Source organism: Podarcis cretensis (genome assembly GCF_951804945.1).
Source record: "Podarcis cretensis genome assembly, chromosome: 9".
NCBI lineage: Eukaryota > Metazoa > Chordata > Lepidosauria > Squamata > Lacertidae > Podarcis > Podarcis cretensis.
Window position 1 is genome coordinate 60888459 of NC_137178.1, and position 16949 is coordinate 60905407.

The window sequence follows — 16949 nt, forward strand, 5'->3', positions numbered from 1 at the left end:
AAACCCCTGAGATGCCGCTCCCATGGGCACCCTGCTTGCACTGCCACTTCCACTAGTGGTGGAGAAGCACTGCCAACAACGGTGCCGATTTCGGGCAAGCTCATGTCCGTTTTAGGTGAGATTTCACCTGAAGTTGGTGTGATCTGACCTGAAATCAGTGTTGATGGCACTGATGGCACTGTCAGTGGTGGATGAAGCAGACTGAGTGGCAGAAGGTGGCAGTAGCGGAAAGTGGTGGCAGGTGTGGTCTCAAGCAGTGAAATGGAACACGCCGCCCCTGTTTGGTGTACACCTAAATGTACACATGTCAGCGCACAGTAGTAAACAGTGTGTCAAATGAACACTCCATGGGGAAACCTGGGCTTGTTTCCCAGCAATTAAGCAGCTCTGCTTTCATCATTTGTCCTCCAAGCCATTATTTATCATTATCTTCTTCATGTTTTGACTAAATCTTCAGTGCTATCTTCCTAATGTGGATGATGCATTGTTTCTGAACTTAGCAGTATCACTACAGTTCATATATTTAAATGTCCAAGGAGGAGCATTATGCATGCCTAAAATAGTTTGCTGTAGGCACATTTTACTGTAGACACATCAGATGTCAAAGAAATAAACAACTATCTGACTTTTAGAAGAGATCTGAAGGCAGCCCTGTTTAGGGAAGTTTTTAATGTTTGAAGTTTTATTCTGTTTTTAATGCTATGTTGAAAGCCGCCCAGACTGGCTGGGGAAACCCATAAATATAAATATAAATATAAATATAAATATAAATATAAATATAAATATAAATATAAATATAAATATAAATATAAATATAAATATAAATATAAATATAAATATAAATATAAATATAAATATAAATATAAATATAAATATAAATTAGTTCCAGTAGAGAATGAAATGCGATGCAAGGGACCTTGCTCACAACAAAAATCTTAAGTAACAAGATCTGCAAAACAGTGCAGTTTTAATAGGTCCTAACAGGCTCAAGGGGACGCAGGTGGCGCTGTGGGTTAAAGCCTCAGCGCCTAGGGCTTGCCGATCGAAAGGTCGGCGGTTCGAATCCCTGCGGCGGGGTGCGCTCCCGCTGCTCGGTCCCAGCGCCTGCCAACCTAGCAGTTCGAAAGCACCTCTGGGTGCAAGTAGATAAATAGGGACCGCTTACCAGCGGGAAGGTAAACGGCGTTTCCGTGTGCGGCTCTGGCTCTGGCTCTGGCCAGAGCAGCGATGTCACGCTGGCCACGTGACCCGGAAGTGTCTCCGGACAGCGCTGGCCCCTGGCCTCTTAAGTGAGATGGGCGCACAACCCCAGAGTCTGTCAAGACTGGCCCGTACGGGCAGGGGTACCTTTACCTTTACCTTTAACAGGCTCAAGGGTAAGACTTTTTAGAGAGATAAAGCCTTTCCTCCTCCCAGGAGGGGAGGGGTTGTGATCGGGAGATGATTCCCGCGTCATGCAGGGGGCGCTCCGCCCCCTCCTTCAACTCCAGGGCTGGCGCCACGCCCCTCCCCAGTTGCGCACCCAATAGGGAAGCTCGACGGGGATGTAGCTTGCTGCTCAAACGCAGTTGCGCCAGCGATCCCCACCATTGCACACACATTTTCTTCGAGTCACCCACCCTCCACTCCCTTTAGATTAGCTGTTCCTGAGATTTTGCTATGGACCTCTGGTTGGTCGCCCTGTTTAACCAGGGGGCCTGGTAGGAGTTTTTTTCCAATTGGCTAAATTGGCCCGGCCTCTTGGGTTTTTTCGCCTACCTCGTAGCAACCGTCACAACTTTCGTGGTATTTGGCGGTTAGGCATTGGAATGTGTTGTTGGTGTTTCGGGTGGCAAGGTGTGGCCATTGCCTTCCCTGACAATTTTGGGTATTCCGCTAAAGGAATCCGGCGGTCGTGGATCCTGTCCGATGCCCGTGTGGCGGGAGGCCATGGCACGACCCTCGGTGACATCAGGAAGAGAGCCTATGGTTGGATTAGCATCAACAGGCTTCCCCTACTGGTGGTTAACCCCTCCTCAGACTCACCCCTCTACCAGTGGGTGGAGTCTAATGTTCCGTGGTCCAATGCCTAAGCCAATACCTTCTCACATGCTGTAATCAATAAAGTTGTGGCCTTTACCTTACACATTAACCTTACATTCTGTGTCCACATGTCTTTATTCCCCAAGCAGGGATCGGGTCCTCGAATGACAAGTATGTGGTTAAGTTCACTATCCAATACGCATGTCGAAAGACCAAATGCTAGAATAATGGAAGGTTAATGCTAAAGATGTATTTGTTTAATTTAAGTGTGTTTACATCCTACTTTTCTTCCATCATGAAACTCAAGATATACATGGGATTATAAAGGTAAAGGTAAAGGTACCCCTGCCCGTACGGGCCAGTCTTGACAGACTCTGGGGTTGTGCGCCCATCTCACTTAAGAGGCCAGGGGCCAGCGCTGTCCGGAGACACTTCCGGGTCACGTGGCCAGCGTGACATCGCTGCTCTGGCGAGCCAGAGCCGCACACAGAAACACCGTTTACCTTCCCGCTGGTAAGCGGTCCCTATTTATCTACTTGCACCCGGAGGTGCTTTCGAACTGCTAGGTTGGCAGGCGCTGGGACCGAGCAGCGGGAGCGCACCCCGCCGCAGGGATTCAAACCGCTGACCTTTCGATCGGCAAGCCCTAGGCGCTGAGGCTTTAACCCACAGCGCCACCTGCGTCCCACACATGGGATTATAGGGTAATATAAATGCAAGGATTAGGAATCAAATAATATGGAGCCTAATAACTCGAGTTACAATGTTATTAGACTCAAGAGTTTGTGAAATGTTGACTTTCCAGAGATAGTGCCGTGTCTCAGAATGAAGGTCTTCGAAGCCTGTTCACAACCCAGGAATGGAGCTGAAATAGTCCAGCAACCATTAGAGCTACTCAAATTTACTGAAATTATATGATTAAATTTTAAATAGGTATTTTCATACAAGCTGCTTTTTCAGCATTCTTGGTAGCGTTTAGGATCTAACTGAGCCAATTACCATCTGCAGTGTTGTTAAAATGCAATGCTTAAACACATTTTAATACAGCAGGCAGATAATTTCCTCTTTGTGTGAAGAAATAAAAAGTTTTGGATGGGACACATTTCTGACATATTGGTTACTAAACGATATCTTTCCAGTAGAAAGAATCTAATCTCCTTAATTGAACCATAAGCATTGCGGGGAAAAGGTGGCATCAAAGATGGGTATAATTCCTCTACTACCAAATGGCCATATTAGTTAACTGTACCTGTACAATGTATGCAAGTTTTTTTTTTAATAAAAAGCATTAAAGGAGCTCTTATTGCTGCCATTATTTCATTGTATAAATGCTATTATTTCCATGGAATTATCATATATACTGATAGCAATCTCAGTTCTCTCTCTCAATGTGGCAAAAGTGGTACCATCCATGCACAAGGGGACATATCAGTAAGCTTGGGATAACCCAAAGGTTTTCAGAATTACAAAAAAAATTAGGGGAAAACACCTAAGGACTGTCATAAAACAATTCTCCACTACACTGATGGCACAGAGGGGACCTGGAAGCAGCTCTTACAGCTTGTGCAGGGAGCTAGCTATCTGTGCATGAAATAATGCACAAATCAGAACTGGGATACTTCTTTTTCTGTAGTAGGCATCCGTCAGATTCTGCTATTTTGGGCAGCTGTCCAGATAACAAGTAAGCAATGAAAGAATAGGTGTTTGCTTTGGCAATAATTTAAAAATTACCAGCAACGAATACACACACTGGGTTGTGTTCAATATTAGCCTTACTCATATTAATGAGTAATGTGGCAGCTAGACTGGTGACTGGGAGTAGCCACTGAGACCATATAACACCAGTCCTGAAAGACCTACATTGGCTCACAGGATGTTTCCGAGCACAATTCAAAGTGTTGGTGCTGACCTTTAAAGCCCTAAATGGCCTCGGTCCAGTATACCTGAAGGAGCATCTCCACCGCCATTGTTCACTGAGGTCCAGCACCGAGGGCCTTCTGGTGGTTCCCTCACTGTGAGAAGTGAGGTTACAGGCAACCAGGCAGAGGGCCTTCTTGGTAGTGGCGCCTGCCCTGTGGAACGCCCTCCCATCAGATGTCAAGGAAATAAACAACTACCTGACTTTTAGAAGACATCTGAAGGCAGTCCTGTTTAGGGAAGTTTTTAATGTCTGATGTTTTATCGCTTTATTATTATTGTTTAGTCATTTAGTCGTGTTCGACTCTTTGTGACGCTAGTATTATTATTATTATTATTATTATTATTATTATTATTATTCTGTTAAAATTAGAGGGCATGAGCAATGTAGGTTCATTAAATTCAGTGGGTGTACTAGAGCTTAGATACAACCCTCTGTCTGGAAAGTGAAAATGTGGTGAATTCAAGCTGCTGTAAAGATTGGTTTCAGCATTAAGGTTTGATATAATGCACAGTGAATTAAATATGAGACGATGCTTTCTGTCCTAATTCTTAACTTAGCCATTCTTCCATTTCAGAAAGCTCTTTGCAGTCCTCATGATTCCAGTTCAGTGATCCTTTATTATGGTGCTTGGGAATTTCCATATTTTTTAAAAAAAAAATCTCAACATCATAGTAACGAAAAGTAACTTCTTATTTATTTATAGGAGAGGGCTAAATTTATATATTGCTTAATGATATGCTCCATATTAATATTTTAGTATGTTTACCCTCTGGGGATTATTAAATGTTCATGTTTCTGTGCACTGGTCTCTTTTGAAGTTCAAAATAATTGAAGAGACGAATGGTAATTGTTATTTAGAGTGACTGAGACAGTGGTATAAAAAAAGGAGCTCTCTCCAAACATAACAAAATGACTACAGAACATCACCCAGGTACCCTGTGACAAATTTCAAACAATATCAAAATGATTAGAGGACTGGAAGAAGCATGGGTTCTTCATTACTCTCTAGCTGAAGTGCATATAGACAAAGAAAAGGAAAAATCTAGAGTGCTTATTATGTTTTGGCTCCTAGTGGCAACCTTATGGGAAATTTAGTACCACGGAAATCAATGGTGGAAGTGAACATAATTATGTGCAAGTGTGTGACTGCCAAGTATTGATATACATTTACCTGAGATTTCTATCTCACTAAGCAAGGTTGCACGGCATGCAAAAACTGAAAGCCAGCTTCAAAATTCTGTGCTATATGCAAAATGTATGTAGCACAATATTAAGCAATCAGCTGTCATTGCATTCTTAGCAAAGAACTGAAGACATCTCTCCAAAACTGTCTCTGGGCTCTGCTTTTATATTTACCCAAACTACCAGCTCCAACACCTGTTCCAGTTTGTACCCCTTAACACAAAGGGCTCTCCCCAGACCCAGCCAGGTACCAACCAGATTTTGAAAAAGATGTCTCTGTACACATTCACAGCTTAACATACGGCGAGGTCCTTTTTCTTCACTGTGTTTGAAACTACATTTGCACCTTATTGTACACATGAGCATGGTTGGAAATGATTGTAAGTTGTCCACTATGTATCTGCATCAGTGGGTGGAGATGGGATGGTGATGGCTTTAGCCAATGAGCAGTTCTCCATTTGGGTCAAGGCCGGTTTTTGAGTGGGAAAGCATTAAAATGCAGTAGTTCACAAGAAACGACAGGATGGATGTGGATTGTGACTAATGCCACTTATACACAGCTTCCCAAGTCAGTGTTGGGAGCAATGGGGCTGGCCCTATGATGAAGCAGAGTGAAGCAGCTGCCTCAGGCAGCAGATGCTGAGGTGTGGGGACTGGACGGAGGTGGGAGTGCTATGTGGTCTGCCCTATACCCCCTACACTAGCCTCCTGTCCTCAACTGCAGTGGAAGACACTGTCCTTTCGCCAGTATTGGAGTAAGAGTCAACTAGAAGTCCAGTTGGCTTCTGTTTGTACCTAGAGGAAGGGTGCCATTTGCCTCAGGCAGCAAAATGTCTTGTGCCAGCCCTGGGGAGCACACTGGAGTAAATAGGAGTGTGCGCACAGAATGGGCACCATATAGGACCACACAAAACAGAACAGGCACCTCTGATCATAGCCTGGTGGAACAACTTTTCCACTTGCATTTGCAGTGACCAAATACCAGCTCATGTACTGATACCACAGTAAATTGTCAGGATCTCGGCCTACACTTGAGTAGGAGCCTGGCAGAGACACATGCCCGACTGGCATGTTCTCTCCCTCCTGTCTTTCGTTCAGGAGCTTCAAAAGCTTTCTTCAGCCCGAACATCACGGCGACAGATGCCAACAGACATTGGCACACTTAGGGATCCGCAGAGTTTGCGCAGTTGTGTAACAGACATCAGCAACTCAGCATTTTGGCTAATCTACTTTATTTACATATAAACACACACGGAGCACTGCAACATGGCTCCCTCTCTCTCTAGCATCAGGCAGCAAAGAGAAAAAGAGCAAAGGACAATAGTCCCACTTCATGGAAAACAGTAACACAAACATCCTGTCTCCGTCACTTCCCACTCTGTGGAGTCAAAACATATACCGTCATGTGACTGCAATCATGGAGCAGGAATATTGTTCTGCTATACTCGCACTGAATTCCTCCCCCAGGGCAGTTTTTTCCAGGGTGGGAAATGGACAGACATCAATACGGTTGGCCTAATAGCACAGTCCTTTTTGCACCTTGGAGTCAGAAAAAGAGTCCAGTGAGCGCAATGGCAGAGCTTCATGCTCTGGCACCAGGGGCAGAGAGCAAGTGGGGGCATTGCTGGCGTGCATCCCGGGGACATGGCACACCACCCACAGGGGGGGCAGCCACGATGGCACCCCATTGGGATCGGGATGCCAGGGCCAGTGTGCTCCCCTGCTCCCCTCTTCCTCCGCCAGTGGGTGAGCATTTTTCCATCTTTGCTATTTGACTCACTGTAGAACACATATTATTTTGATATAATTACAAAGACATAAACAGAGACAGACCCATGCTATGGCTATCTCTCCCGTAACTAAGCAAACTGCTGATTCACAGATAATTTGTGTTTGTTGTTTTTGTTGTTGCAAACAAAATTGCATGAACAGATGGAGGTGTTTTGCTAACCTAAGAAACAAAATGTATACCCGGTAGATGGTGCTGTCACTGCTATGGGGACTAATGCTGAGGTGTTTGCTTGTCAGGATAAAACAAACAAACGGAGGGGTTGAGTCAGCCTAGGAGCTGGTGGGTCCTGAGCCAACTCCACTGCCGTCACGTGACTGCACTGCCTCTACTCGTGATTGGCCTTCGCCACCTCTGTCTTCCTTCCTTCCTGTCTGGCGTGCTTGGCAGGGTTGCAGAAATGGAAACTGCTAGGCAGCAACTGGGGTTTGGATTAAAACCTTACCAAGTTTAAAAAAAAAAAATAGAAAGGAGGGAGGGAAATGGGCTAAAATAAATTGTTCTGAATTTTGTAAGAATGGGTGATATTTTAAATACAGTTATTGTCAGTATTGAATTTGTAAACAAGATTAATTTGGGTTTTCCTTTGTAAATTTTGATATCAATAATAAAGTTTTAAAAAACTGTTTTAATGTTACAGAAGAAAGTAATGGGCTTGACCCCAACCACCCCCATTGCAATTAAGGATGTAGAATTTGGGAGTCCACTTTCACTCAGCTTTATGGTACAGAGTGCTTGGCACAATCCATCCTGGGATGTGAAGAGATCCCATTAGAGCATGGTTGGGGAACATGCAGCCCTTTGGTTGTTGTTGTGTTTCACTCCTGTGAACTCCCAGCCAGAATTATGGGATTTGGAGTCCAATAATACCTGGACGATCACAGGTTTCCCCATCCCTGCCTTAGAGTATACCTGAGCTCGATTTTTCCTACTCCCCATGCAATATGAGAACTGGGAGGACTATGTACCTGTCCTTTATTCCTGCTAAACTCTTCCCTTCTGCTTGGTCACGGAATGGAATTTCTGGCTATGATATTATCCAGCATCATACAACCCAAGGACATAGCTGTCAACCTTCCCTTTTTTGTGGGAAATTCCCTCATTCCAGTGCCTTTTCCCGCTGCTTCCTGCTGCTATCCCGGATTGTTAGATGTCTTGTAGACTGTCCCCGGGACAAGTGAGGCTGCTGATCCCTTATTTTCGAGACTGCTGATCCCTTATTTTCAAATCTGAAAGTTGACAGCTATGCCCAAGGATTGTATCAAATTAAACACGTAGGTTGAATTCAGGTTAGACTACAACACCATTATTTAAGCATTCCCAAGGATCCTGTCTGTTAACGTTAAAGCACAGCATTGTTGTTTGCTAAAATGTCAGGTCTGCAAGCTTGCTCCCGAAACATTTCCTTCATAATCAAACGTTAGGACCGAGGAGATAACAAATGCTAGAATTCTCTAGCTATTTACACTTACTGAGGACTTGTTTTTTGATTTCTTCTCTTTCTCTTTGGCCCCCTTTTTGTTGTTGGTGAAATAATGCAAGGTGCCATACTCCACCAGGGCAGCAAAGACAAAAATGAAACACACAGAGACAAAAAGGTCCATTGCTGTTATGTAGGAAACCTTGGGAAGGGACTTCCTTGCAATTGTACTCAGCGTGGTCATGGTCAACACAGTGGTGATGCCTGTTAAAAAATAAATGTAATAACAGAAATGGTTTCACCAAGAGAACTTGCAACAATGCTTAGGCTGTAACCCTTTACCCCCTTGATCTGGGAATAACCCCCACTGTGAGTGCTGGACTAGATAGACCTTTGGTTTGAGCTAGCGGGGCTCTTCTTAAGGTTCTTAGGAACTCAGTCGGGCTTACTTCTAAGTAGACTCACACAGTAAAGGTAAAGGGACCCCTAACCATTAGGTCCAGTTGTGACCCACTCTGGGGTTGTGGTGCTCATCTCGCTTTATTGGCCAAGGGAGCCGGCGTACAGCTTCCGGGTCATGTGGCATAGCAGCATGACTAAGCCGCTTCTGGCGAACCAGAGCAGCGCACGAAAACACTGTTTACCTTCCCGCCGGAGGGGTCCCTATTTATCTACTTGCACTTTGACGTGCTTTTGAACTGTTAGGTTGGCAGGAGCAGGGACCGAGCAATGGGAGCTCACCCCGCCGTGGGGATTCAAACCGCCGACCTTCTGATCGGCAAGTCCTAGGCTCTGTGGTTTAGACCACAGCGCCACCCGCGTCCATAGACACATATAGGATTACAGTAACATCTTGGTTCTCGAATGGCTTAATTGACAAAAAATTCAGCTCCCGAATGCCACCAACCCGGAAGTAAGTATTCCAGTTTTCGAACATTTTTCGGAAGCCGAACATCCAACACAGCTTCCACTTGAGCTCCTGCAGCCAATTGGAAGCCGCACCTTGGTTTTCGAATGGTTTCGGGAATCGAATGGACTTCCAGAATAGATTAAGTTCGAGAATCAAGGTATGCCTGTATGCTGTTAGGTGTTAATATTCCAGAGAGGATTAAACTATGGAAACATTTGTGTGAAGTAGATACCAAAGGCAATAACAATTTGGTTCTATAAGGAAGCAAACTCATGAAAAGATAGACCCAATTCTGGTTTTGGTTACATATTTTTAGTGTTTTAACTGGATTATTTTGGTCAGTCACTGCAAAGCTGCTGGCTGGAATGCAGGATAAAAATAGAAGCAAGCAAGCAAAAGAAAGCATTGTTACTGCAGGCATCCTTTCACACACACACACACACACACACACAGGCTCTGTGTACTTCTCAGAATCAAAGCAGCACTCATATTTATTTTTTAAGGTTGCATATATCTCTTAAGACACTTTCACCCCACTAATTTTTCTGTTTCGTTCATTATAGAAAAAGTTGCTGCATAGGTTTTGGGTCATTCTTCACATTTGTTGTTTTAAGGGTATTTTAATAACAGGCTTGATCATGCTTTACTATAGAAGGCTTTGCGGCTGAAAAACAAAATGCAGCTAAATATAGATTTCACCTTTATTGTGGGCTTATTCCTCCATTTACCATTTTCTCAAACATCACAAAGGACTGTTGACCCTGTTCACATGGTGTTTTCTCAACAAAGCAACCTATTTAACAATTAAAATCACTATTGCATTCAGTTATTTAATTTGGAAGTCCAAAGCTCAAATGGGGTGAAAGCAGGGGACAGAAGACAGAATTTGGTACCTAAAGGTATATAGTTGTCACCAAATGTTCCAAGGTATACCTTACTCATATGGCCAGCATGGTTCATGTTTTAAAATGAGACCAGATGGATGCCTTTGTGGGAAGTCTTTGTGTGTCTGTACTAGAGCTGAGAGGGATGCGGGTGGCACTGTAGTCTAAACCACAGAGCCTAGGGCTTGCCGATCAGAAGGTTGGCGGTTCGAATCCCCGCAACGGGAAGGTAAACAGCGTTTCTGTGCAGTGCTCTGGTTCGCCAGAAGGGGCTTAGTCATGCTGGCCACATGCAGGTTCCCTCAGCCTTTAAAGCGAGATGAGCGCCGCAACCCCAGAGTCGTCCATGACTGGACCTAACGGTCAGGGGTCCCTTTACCTTTACCTTTACTAGAGCTGAGCCAAGAGTTCAGGTTCTCTTAAAAGGCAAGCAAAGGGGTGGGGGTTGGTGGGGCAGACTGGAAAAGTTTTCTTGTTCCTGAAATTTTCTATGCCACAGAGGGTATAATTTTTTTAAAACTTTTTTTTATGCATGCCACCACATACAGGAGCGTACATGAAGATGGGTTTGCAAAGAGAGTAGCTACCTAATGATGTCCTCGCGGGCACTGCATCTTTATTAATCCAGAACGAGACCCAGGAAAGGACAACTGTTAATATGCAAGGAATGTACGTCTGAATGGTAAAATACCCCATACGCCTACTCAGAACAAAGAAAATCGTCATGACAACGTAATCCCCTGCAAGGAAAAGAAAAGAAATTCGGTCAGTTATATCCTGCAAGTGATCTCTTGTTATCTCTTCCCCTCTCCCACAAAAACAACACCTTATAATGTGGATGGGAATTTACTGCTGGTGAAGTGCTCTCTGATCAAATATCCTCAATGTTTTATGGAAGACCAGTGGACACAGATCCTGTGGACCAGGAGAAGCCAAAGAAGTTGAGAACTGTATGATTGCTCTAATTGCCACAGAAGGTCAAAGTGAGCAGCTGGGAGGTGAAGGGAAACTGTAATTATTTTCTTGTTGTTCTTAGGAATGAAGGGGGTTCTGTTCATTGTTTTCTGTATCATGGAAACTCAATAAAACCATAGGTTATTAAAAATAAATTAATAAACCCACTGTGAAAGGGTGTGTACTTGGTGTGCCATGTGGTGGGATCCCTGTTGACCCAATAAGACACAGATGCACCCAAACTGCACGGAGGTGCCTGCAGTGGGTGAGTGGGGTGTGGTGCATGGCACACTGCTCCCAGGTTCTTGCTACTTTCTCAAACACAGCAGAGAGCACCATGGAGGAAGGCTGGAGGCACACAATGGGAAGACACTGGAGGAACTGCTTAGGGGAAAACACTATGCAGTGTGGGAACTAGACACAGGCATGAGGGAAGTGCACTCCCTATGATGACCGGAGCTGCTTTGGTCTGAGGTGGGGGGGAGAGACTGAGTAAGGTTCATTTTCATTCAACTATATGAGTGAGAATAGCAGAGTCTGAAACATTACTCTGAGGTTGTTACAGGTAGGAAACACACACACACAAAAATCTTCCACCAAAAAATGAGTTTAGAATAGGAATGTCAGAGAATTCTGACAAATAAGGACACAGGAGTAGAAACTGCCCAAGTCAGCTTATTCATTCCACATCCAGAATGGAAATCAATCCGGTGAATACAATTGGTATTAGTTGTTGTTTTCAATCTGCAAACAATACTTCCTCCTTCGCCCTTAGCATTTTTGTTTCCTTTACACTGAAGTGGAAATAACATCACAACTCAATTTATATAATCAGTTACATCAATTGTGTAAGTTATGTGATTTCGTTGCAGCAGACATCGAGATAAATACAGTGGTGCCTCGCAAGACGAAATTAATCCGTTCCGCGATTCTCTTCGTCTAGCGGTTTTTTCGTCTTGCGAAGCAAGCCCATTGACGGCTTAGCGGATTAGCGCTATTAGCGGTCTAGCGGCTTTTAGCGATCAGCTGAGAGGCGGCTTATCAGCGGAACAGCTGATAAGCGGCTTAGCGGCTTAGGGAAGGGGGGGGAGCGGAAAAAACCTGCGGGAACTCGCAAGATTTTTTCGTCTTGCGAAGCAACCCCATAGAGAAATTCGTTAAGTGAAGCGCCTCCAAAACGGAAAACCCTTTCGTCTGGTGAGTTTTCCGTCTTGCGAGGCGTTCATCTTACGGGGCACCACTGTAGTACTGTTTTTAACAGAAGATGAGCTGTAGTGGAACAGAAACAGTGTTGCATGTGATGAAAACAGGGGCAAACAGAAAACAATGCCTACTTGCATCCATAGTCCAGAAATATCTAGTTTAAATAAATGTGGTTGTTTCCTTACCAGACTGTGTATGGGAGATATCTGTTGTATTACGTAAGCCTACAAATGCAAATTGATACAATCTCCAGTATTTGGGATCTGCCACTTCCACAGAGGACTTTTTCCATTTGTATATAATTTCATTCCTCGGATATCCATCTAGAAGATAGTAGCACAACATTTGTACAAAAAATCAAGCACCCTGTAGTAGTGAGGGGTGGTGGAATGCTGATACAGATTGTTTTAGCATGTTGTATATAACTACAGAACAACTTTCAGAGAATAGTCCAGTTCCACTAATGGGTAAACAGCTTGTGGAGGTAAATACGGAGGCTTTTCCAAGTTATTGCTAAGAGTGATGGCAACAGGAAGACAGCTTTCAGTTAAGAAGTTAACCACCCTTTGCAGTAGATTTGAGTAGATTTCAGGGCCGTGTGTGTACCTTGATTCCATTATTAGAGCTGTAAATATATGAATTGAATTGAATGAGTTTATTACGGTCATAGACCAGAGAAACATGGAACAACAATAGTTTACAAAGGGAGCAATGGTGTCAATCTAAAAAAAAAAAAAAAAAAAAAAAAAAAAAAAAAAAAATTGTAAAATTATACATAAAAAGCAACACACATGCACACACACACACACACACACACACATATACACATTTATGCACTGCAATATATGTATAGGCTTAAAAGATAAGGGGGCTTATCCAGGGGTCAAGTCTTTTACTTTTTTACAGCTAATGCCCTCCGCTTGATCGCAGCCGCAGAAAATTTGGCCACTTTCAGTGTTACTTCTGGGTTTTTATCTCCTAGTAGGATTTTCAGCCGCTGAAGTTCAGATCGACCTGGAAATTTCTGAACGATGGGGGAGATAAACAGTGACCTAATATCCCCGTAAAGGTCGCAGTGTAGCAACACATGTGAAGCCGTTTCCACCTCTTTCAGACCACATGGGCAAACTCGTTCAGCATAGGGTTTGCCCTCGTATCTGCCCTTTAGTAAGGCAGATGGCAGTACATCAAATCTGGTAAGGGTAAACGCCCGCCTGTATTTTGCGATTTGTAGATCCAGCAAATATGGTGTTAGATTAAACCCTTTTCCATAATCTTGGATAGCTGGATATTTATCTATCTTGCTCATATGATCCTGAAGCTCTGCATCTCCTATTCGCTGGCTCACCATCCTTTTAGCCTTTTCAAAACCTGAGGCTATAAGTTCTTGTGAGGAAAGCCCCAGGCCCTTCAATTTTTCATAAAGCGACACTCTCCATTTAGACTGAAACGGGTCTAATAGAGTCAATGGAGCCACTCCCACTGGAAAAAATATAAGTTTTAGCCAGAGGTGAATCTTCAAGATCCATATCCTGGCATTAATAGAGAGTTGACCTACCTCCAGCCTAATGGCTGCGTTGGAAACGCAGGTAGGTAACCCTAGTAGGGAGCGGTAAAATTTAGTTTGTACAGATTCCAGGGACTTAAGTTTTTGACAATTAAATATCTGGGTGCCATACATCAGTTGTGGAAGTATTTTTGCGACAAAGACCTGGGAGGCAGCAGGAACATATTGACCTCCTTTTCTGTAGAAGAATCTTATGATAGCTCTAGAAGATCTTTGCGCATTTACAATGGAATTCTTAATCTGATGGCACCAAGATCCCTTCTCATCAAAGATTATTCCAAGGTATCTAAAAGATGTTACTTGCTCAATAGGTTGGTTATTAATTTTCCATTTATGTCGGAGTTTTCTCTTGGAGAACACCATAATTTTTGATTTAGTGTAATTTATTATTAGGTCTTCAGCTTCGCAATACTCTGTAAGAGCTCGTAAAAGTTTTCTTAGGCCCACACAAGAGAAGGAAATAAGTGCCGCATCATCTGCGTACAAAAGGACTGGAATTGGTATATTATTTAGGTTTGGGGGGTGAGTACTTGCTTCCTCCATCTTTCCGACTAAAGAGTTTATATAGAAATTAAATAGAATAGGGGCAAGAACACAGCCTTGCTTGACACCATGGAAACTTTGGATTTCCTTTGATAGGTTCCCATAACGGTCGCATCTAACACGGATCCGAGTATTTTCATGTAATCTACGGATGAGAAGCAAAAGACGTCTGTCGATGTTTGTGGCATTTAATTTTTCCCAAAGTCTGTGCCGGGGTATCAAATCGAAAGCTGATTTGAAGTCTATAAAGGCTACATAGAGGGAGCCTCCTTTCTTTGAGGTGTATTTCTCCACTAGATGTTGCAATACCAGTCCTTGGTCTAGAGTTGATCTATGTGCCCTGAAACCAGCCTGGGCTTCCTTAAGGATGTGCTCCCGTTCCAGCCAGTCCGCAAACTTTTCACGTAAGTGAGTTGCATAGAGTTTGCTGATGATGCTTAAGAGACTGATTGGTCTGTAATTGGCTGGATCAAGTTTACAGCCTTTCTTGAATATGGGAACGATGATTGCCAATCCCCAGTCCTCTGGTATTTTTGCTGTTTGATCTATGCTGGTGAATAGGCTGGCAAGGACTGGTGCCCACCAGTCAATATTGGCTTTAAGAAGCTCAGGAGAGATATTATCTGCTCCCGGGGCTTTTCTGTGTTTGAGTGCCTGAATAAGCCTCCTGACCTCCGCAACCGACACCGGAGGCCACTCGTCACCTGCCTCACACTGTGTTAGTGGCTGTGTCAAAGGCAGAGCTGAATATGAAGATTGGAAAAATGCCTCCCATGTCCCTGCAGGTATAGTATACTCCACTTCTGAGGAGGTAGATCGCACTCCATTTGCTACCATTCTCCAGAAGGTGGCCGAGTCTCTCTCTCTGGATGCATCTATTAGGCATTTCCAGTCTCTTTTCTGTGCCAGGAGTTTTTTGTTTTTGATTTGAGCTGTAAATATATTCTTGGAAGTGTTACAGGCAATGCCTGCTGAAATCTCGGAAGCTGAAAGGGGCTGTTGAATATGATTTACCGAAGTTAGTAAAACCAGCATAAAGTATGAAAGCGATAAAAAAAGAAAATCAGAATTATGCATACTACAAGGAAGTATTGATTTACACGGGGGGGGGGCGGTGCTTGAACATGGAGTGGAGGACAGTAAGTGTGAATAAGCCCTGTGTCTTTGAAGGGAACGAATTCTGAAAGCAGTTCCCATCTGGAGGACTAAAATAAAGGACAGCAATAAATCACAGTTTAAAGACATACGTAGTAGTTACATTTTATCCCCAATTAAGTTTAAGAACTGGCAAGAAACTGTTTAGATGTACTTCGGGGTGTTGTTTTTTTCATTCTGCCCATGACAGTGTTATGTCCTTGTGAGCAGATTAGTTTTATAAACTTATTGCCTTTTATAACACTGGGTATAATTCTGAAAACCACTGAAGCTAGAAATTCTTAGATAAATTTAGGATCAGCGGGAACAGCTATGATGGCAAAAGGGCAGAAACTCAGTGCTGGAACAGCTGCTTCGCATGCAGAAGGTTTCAATCCTTAGCATCTCCTGGAGACCCTGGAGCCAGGTATAATGATCTTTATTTCTTCTACATTAGAACCTGAACCTGACAAACTTCCTTAGCAGGGATTATGGCTCATGTGTATCAAAGCTCTGGATGTGTATAATAGGTTTCCTTCCTTGTTGGTGGCCTTGAGGTGCAATGCCATTTCCCCATAGGCGAGTCGCTTCACCTAAACTGGAAAGAAGTGATAAGCAATACCAAAAGTGCTCGTGACACTTCAAACCTAAGTTGGTGCAAAGTGCAACAAAGCCCTCTGAACAGCCTGTTAATCAACGGGGCCTCTATTTAAAATGAGAAGAATTGTATGAAATGCTTTACCACCTACAGCTTGAAAACTCCAGGGGGCAGGAATGCTCATCCATGGGAAAGTTATGAAGCTGGAGATAACATTCGGCATTAATCGTCAACCTGGTTAGAAAGGGGAGAAAAGCGTGAGAGAATGAACTGGAAACAATTGGGCACTTTAACTAAGATGTCAAAGTCATTTCTCTTCAGTGGCAAAACTTCCCCACCCTAAAGAGGCACTATTGTCATGTTCTGCGCAGTCCCAGAAGTCGTTTCCCAGGCTGCAACACTTTACTGCATTGGGAATGGACACAGCACACATAATTAATTTAGTGTTTCACAGGTTATAAATGGACTTACACCAGTAAACATTAGCTGTGATAGATAATAGCTTTGCTGGGTGGCTCTCTTTGCCAAAGAGCAGACAGCAGTGTTTCTGTGCTGCGTGATGAGAAAGGAAGCCACCACAAAGCAGAGAAGGTACAAGGTGTCTCCTCCCATTGGTAAGTGAGTGTCTGGGATCAGGAGCAGCAGCCAGCTACGGGATTGTCACCTATGTTCCAGGTCTACTGCCACCACTGCACATCCTTTACCTGGAAGATGTGTTGCCCTGACTGCAAGGTGCAATGGGGGGCCTTCTCCAAAAGAATGCAGAGTTTGCAAGCCCAGCAACTGAAGGCTGTCTACACAGCAGACCTTTATGTAAAGGTA

General features: G+C 43.7%; 1 protein-coding gene across 5 annotated transcripts in view; it reads right to left on the reverse strand.

Annotated features, from left to right (window-relative positions):
- GABRG1 (gamma-aminobutyric acid type A receptor subunit gamma1) overlaps window positions 1–16949 on the reverse strand; it is a 77799-nt gene that overhangs the window by 1905 nt on the left and 58945 nt on the right. For all 5 annotated transcript variants that reach the window (XM_079989800.1, XM_079989801.1, XM_079989802.1 and 2 more), the window contains 4 exons: window positions 16279–16361; window positions 12471–12608; window positions 10716–10868; window positions 8387–8598 (listed from right to left, as the gene is read on the reverse strand). In XM_079989800.1, the coding sequence (XP_079845926.1) occupies window positions 8387–8598; window positions 10716–10868; window positions 12471–12608; window positions 16279–16361 (586 nt within the window). The remainder of the gene's footprint in view (window positions 1–8386; window positions 8599–10715; window positions 10869–12470; window positions 12609–16278; window positions 16362–16949) is intronic.